This window comes from Symphalangus syndactylus, chromosome 19 (genome assembly GCF_028878055.3).
Source record: "Symphalangus syndactylus isolate Jambi chromosome 19, NHGRI_mSymSyn1-v2.1_pri, whole genome shotgun sequence".
Classification (NCBI taxonomy): Eukaryota; Metazoa; Chordata; class Mammalia; order Primates; family Hylobatidae; genus Symphalangus; species Symphalangus syndactylus.
In genome coordinates this window covers 74,197,250-74,203,249 of record NC_072434.2, presented here as the reverse complement: position 1 = coordinate 74,203,249, position 6,000 = coordinate 74,197,250, and the positions used below count along the sequence as shown (strand labels likewise).

The 6,000-nt window shown below is 39.3% G+C and overlaps 1 protein-coding gene across 3 annotated transcripts in view; it reads right to left on the bottom strand.

The window, feature by feature from the left end:
• Positions 1-302: 302 nt before the first annotated feature.
• The window catches only part of URB2 (URB2 ribosome biogenesis homolog), a 33,002-nt gene continuing 27,304 nt past the window's right edge, over positions 303-6,000 (bottom strand). For all 3 annotated transcript variants that reach the window (XM_055234112.2, XM_055234111.2, XM_063613992.1), the window contains one exon: positions 303-2,083. In XM_055234112.2, coding sequence (XP_055090087.1) covers positions 1,886-2,083 — 198 coding nt within the window. In that variant the 3' untranslated portion in view covers positions 303-1,885. The remainder of the gene's footprint in view (positions 2,084-6,000) is intronic.

The following is a 6,000-nucleotide window of genomic DNA, read 5'->3' as shown; positions in this document are numbered from 1 at the left end:
CACCCATCTCCAATTGTGAACAGGAAATGGCGCCACCAGACTCTCTTCGAGGCTCCTGCAGGGAGTTTACCACAGAAACAAAACTCTGTCAACACAAAGCATTAAGTGAAAGGATGCCAGACCAGCCGAAGCCATTTCTGGTGGCCAGAGCTTCAAAAGCCTCTCTGCACACACAGTCTAGATGAGGAAGGGAAGGGAACAGATGACACGAGCAGTGCGTAAGGCAGGACTGTCCCTCAGCCCCCACAAGATAGCACAGGAAATAAAATCAAATGTGGGGCGTAAAACATGGGCCATTTCTCTTAGGTATCAAAGACATTCATTTTATATTGTCTGCTCCAATCACATCTGCTTGAAAATACAGTGTTTAAAAAAAAAAAAAAGCCTTTGCTTAAGGATGATCCTTCAAATTAACTTTAAAAGTCTGCATTTTGAACTAATTAAAAAGGGAATTCCAACATGAATCCCACAAAGATAGTGAATAAGAAAAATAGTAAATATCCCAATTGAGAAATGTGCTATTACAGAAGATAATTATATACACATGATTTACATAAGAAATAAATATGGTAAATATGAAAAATATATAATCTCTTAGTAATTAAAGAAATTCAAAACAGAATAACATCTCTCTCCTATCAAGGAAGCACAAAGAAACAAAAATCAGTAATATTAAAGTTGACTCACTAGTAGGAAAATAGATGAGTACATATTCTCGGGGGCAATTTGGCAATATTTATATAAATCCTTTAAAAATGATGTGGTTTTCTGACAGATAATACAACTCATGAGAATTCATCTTCTGAAAATAATTCAGCTGCAAGCACCATCTATAAAAGCGAATTTGGAAAGATACCTATGTCTAACCATGGGGTACTTATTAAATAAAACAACAATATCTACTCAATGGACTACTATGCAGCGAATAAAAAATATATGTCGAATGTTTTCACTGACCCAAAGTTACTTAAATATTACACAGGAAAAAAGGTAACTTTGCATTTATGATCCAGTTTAGCTACTATATATATTTATATGCACATCTACATACATACACATAGTAAAGGGACTAAAACAAGATACTCCAAGGTGACAACAGAGGTTTTCTGGGTAACTGAGACTATGAATGAGTTTTTTTAATTATCCTTCTATTTTTCTTTTCTGAGGTTGCTATAATAAAAATATATTGCTTAGGTAATAAGAAAAAACAATTAGGGTTATTTCTTAAACTGAATGGGAAAAAAAATTCCTAAATGAACTTCACAGAGCTAACACAGGAGGAGCAGGCAGGAACCCTGGCACCTGTGCTAAAGATCACCCACCTGCCTGAGGTGCCCACTATCGCTATCCAGAGCAGACACCTCAGGCCACAGACTCTAACTTTCCCTGACTTCTTCAGAAAGCATACTTAGAGGGAAGGCAGAAAAAGTGACATTTCAAGAATACTTCCCATGTTACTTGAAGAATTTGAAAGGCAAATATATTTAAACAGGGCTGGATTATATGCCCATGTACCCAAAGTAAAAAGTCAAGTTTTCTGTAGTTTCTAGTGCGGACGAGGGAACACCAAACCACTGAGCCAACACGAGAACCAAACATGGAAAGGTCCCGAGAGTCAGAAATTTTTCTACTGACTTAATCTCATCCCAGGGTCAATTTTCAGGATTCTATTGCAATACTTACTGCATAAAACTATGTATTAAAAAATAGTAAGAAAAACACGATGTAAAATACATCAAAATATACTACATAAACCCCAAAGGATTTTCTATGTATACCAATACTACGAATTAGAACATCTTAAGTCTTTCATTCTCCAGATCTTTCAGACCACGCAGCCAAAGCCTCTGGACAGTGTCCCTGGCGGCACTTCTGTCCCATGGCCTTAGGCCGTATATCTTTTCTCTCCTTCATGTTTGGCCCTGTGGTACTTGAGATAGTCATTATAGAGCTCCTTAAAGATGTCTCTCATTCCCGGCTGCAGTGAGGCACGCAGGAATTGGATGTCAGGCTCGATGCAGAGGTCCAGGATGAGGTAAATGCCCTCCTGCAGCAGACTTTTCACAGCTGGATATAAGGTCACCTGTGGAAAAAGGCAAACCTCTGTGAGAACAACTGGGGGCAGAGATCAAGCCGCACCACCTGCCGACAATGTCTTGGGAAGCACTGCCAAGTAATTGCAAACTGATCTCCAAATTGAGAAAAAAATCGACATTCACTTTTAAAATATAATTTTGTTGCTAAGTCAAATATTTAAATACTCATATTTTTAAAGTTTGTATTTTGGGGAAACAGAAGCTAACTCAAGCAAACACAAACCTGGAATAAAACTCCATGAAAGCACAAGGCTGGCTTTGCTGTTCAGTAAATGATGCTTACAGGTTTACCAGGGGCATTTTAAAAAAACTGGAGTCTTTAAATTTAAAAACCTTATACGAAGATAAGCTGCCTGCCCACTGTGTCAAATTCTTCTACACTGTCAATCACCTTGGAAGCTATGCCAACCCTGTGGGACAATGACAACTATGTTCACTATAACACTATGACCCCATCTCACCCCAGAGCAAGGCAGCAGGCAGGCTCTGAAACTACCAAAACAGACCACTGATAAGCCTACACTAGTAGTTAGATCACATCATATGACCCAAGAGCAGAAGTGATTCATGATTGCCACTTAATAGATTCTTTTTTTATTTATGTCAAGAACAGCACAATGTGCACTTAATTCCTAACAGCCTTGGAATGGCTGAACTGGTCCTCAAGCCTAAAGATGCACTTCTCCCCTAAAGTTCAGGGTTAACTAAAATCTGGAGCACAGGAGTGGGGGTGGCAGCCAGCTCCAACCTGGCTGTATCTGATGCTCCACCCAAACTTCCAGAGAAGAGACTCAGACTAATACCAAACCAACCTAAACGGCTGGGGGAGCAGGTTCTCTTCGCACTTACCACATCCATTCAGGTTTCAACTAAATGTGGGCTGAACAGAGTTTGAAACCCTAGTAACTGGAACTAAAAAGCAGTAGTAATGAAGAGTTCTGGGAACAGAGGGTGGTGATGGCTGCACAATATAAGAATGGATGTAATACTACTGAAGTGCACACATAAAACAGTTAAGCTGGTAAAATTCACCTTATACTAGATGTATTTTACCATTACTTTTAAAAAGTAGAAAAAAACCAAAGCAGTAGTAGAGCACCAGCAGACAGGCCTGGAATTTGGCTGATCATTTATTGCTACCCTGATAACCTGAAAGAGTTAATGTGTCTCTGCAAACAGTTTCTAATGAGGACATATTTTATTAACCAGAAGAACTGATTCACAAAGGCAACCACTGGGAAGTACATTCCTAAAGAGGCAATTTATTTCTGTCTCTAAGATGATGCTATTCTTCAAAGTTATGATCCTTTTCATGTGATAGTTCAGAAATTTCTGACAAGTGATCATCTTAAATTTTACCATTTTATAGATGATAGAAACACTCAAGGACCAAAGATAGAATGGCTTGTCTGTGAATTTTACAGCAAGGTAATTGGGAGGGAAAGAAAAAACAAAACGAAACAAAAAACAGACAAAAACACAAAGTCCTTGATCATACTGGCAGGGTGAGGGCTTTGTAAGTGGACTACTTATTCATACTTGTTCATTCATTTAATTATCACTTACTAAATAAATAATTCCACTTCCAAAGGCAAAAAATGAGGTTCAGTGACCTCCCCAAAGTCACACAGCTAATAACTGGCAGCACTGAGACTTGAACCTAGGCAGTCTGAGTCCAGAGCCCATGCTCTGAACTATTTACACAGTTTCTCAGTAGTGAAAATGCAGCTAGACAGCCTCTAGCAAAGAGCTCTGGGGGTAGAAAGGAAGGCCAGTAGGTTTTAGACAACACAACCACTTTAAATCTTTAGGTTTCAGATAACTTATTTATAAAACAAGAAAAAAGTCAATTTCTACAACACTAAGATCACTGGCCAACAAATGAAAACATCACTAAGTAGCTTTTAAAAACCTTAGATAAGATGAGCAGCACAAACTATTTATTCTAAGCTGTCAACATACAGATGGTTCCTGACTTAACACTTTTTGAATTAACAACGGATTTATCCAGATATAACTGCATCATTAAGTCGAGGAGCATCTGGACTTAACGATGGTTCAACTTAGGATTTTTTCACTTTTACAATGGGTTTATCAAGTACTGAATGCATTTCGACTAATGATATTTTGAATATACTATGGATTTATCGGGACACAGCCCCATCCTAAGTCCAGGAGCATCTGTAGAGGGACATTGTAAATTTAGTCTACAGGTAAAAAAGGAGATGAAAGTAACCATAATTTCCCTGCATGTTTCCATGGGGACTCATTACTGCTTGGAGGAAAGAAGACAAGTGGGCCTCTGGAGCTGCCCCTTCTCCTGACTGACACATCTCACCAGGTCGTCTTCCCTGACTACTGACAGGTCCCACCAGCAATACTCAACTCTGCAGAAGTACAAGGAAAATGCAAAGGAGATCTATTTAGCATTAGATCTGGTATTTAATTAAACTTAAACACGCTGGTCTAGAAAGATTTATGGCTCTCTCAGTAGAGGGCGCTAATGCATATGGAATATTTTCTTCATTACTGAATTTAAAAACAAATGAAAGATAAAACACAGACTGTGGTGCCAGTGGATTCTGGGAGGCTATGGCCCTAGCTAATTCCCAAAGCCTTTGGCTTTCAAGATTAAAAATAAAATATAACTAATGAGCATAAATTAGACATGAATAATGAGGCCAGGAAGCCAGAGACTTTTCATAAAGTAAATTTCAGAATAATAATTAGTGACTTAAGGGTTCAAATTACTGCTTCTCTTCTTGGCCCTTAGTGAAGTGATATTACTATGTCTCATTTTATTATTCAGTAAGACAGAAAATAATGCCAGCTTTTCTTTCATCAAAAGCTTACATGTTAATGACTGGTGTGCCTGGGAAATATTAAGATTCCATAAAAAGGCCAAATAACTGCAAGGAAACCAAACTACAAGCCCACATCTTGGTCAAAGGACAACGTGAAGGGGCGTTCTCAAGATCTGCAGCTCTTACCAGGTGTGGGCTCCACACCTGAGGTGTGTGCACTCACATGGTCAGGCTACCCCCATGTCCCCACCCACAGGACAGGCATCGCCACCTGCCGAGGTGAGCAAGGCCAGCAGTGTAGAAATTATTTAGTAGTTCTAGATGTATCTAAAACAGGAGCAGGGATGAAAAGTGATGCAGCTCCAGGTTTTCTAAGGAAGCCCATTCAACCCAGCCTCCCTAGACAAATGCTGACACCTCTACCCTAACGAGCTTACTTGTGATTTTACTATTGTTCTTACAAGATTTACAAAGGGGAAATGGGTATTTTACAGAGAGACTGAATACAATATAAATGTGTATCTATACATACAGAAGAAGACAGTCAAAAGAATACACTGCACTTTACTCAAGCCTATGACAGTCAATTTAAACCAAGATTTATACAGCCTAGATTTACAAAGTTCTGTAGTGAACTTACTATGGGTCACACAGGGTCCTATGGAATTTTGAAAATAGCACAATGACATTCCAAAGTAAGATAACTATTGAATGGCTGGGTGTGGTGGCTCACACCTGTAATCCTGGCACTTTGGGAGGCCGAGGCGGGTGGATCACCTGAGGTCAGGAGTTCGAGACCAGCCTGGCTAACATGGCAAGACCCTGTCTCTACTAAAAATACAAAAATTAACCGGGCATGGTGGCGGGCACCTATAATCCTAGCTACTCGGGAGGCTGAGGCAGAAGAATCGCTTGAACCCAGGGGGCAGAGGTTGCAGTGAGCTGAGATCACGCCACTTCACTCCAGCCTGGGAGAACGAGCAAAACTCCATCTCAAAAAATAAAAAATAAAAAAAGATAACTGTTGAATAATGAATTATCCAGAACACTGAATCAAAAAGTCAGATTACTGAATCAAAAAGTCAGATTAATTTGGACAA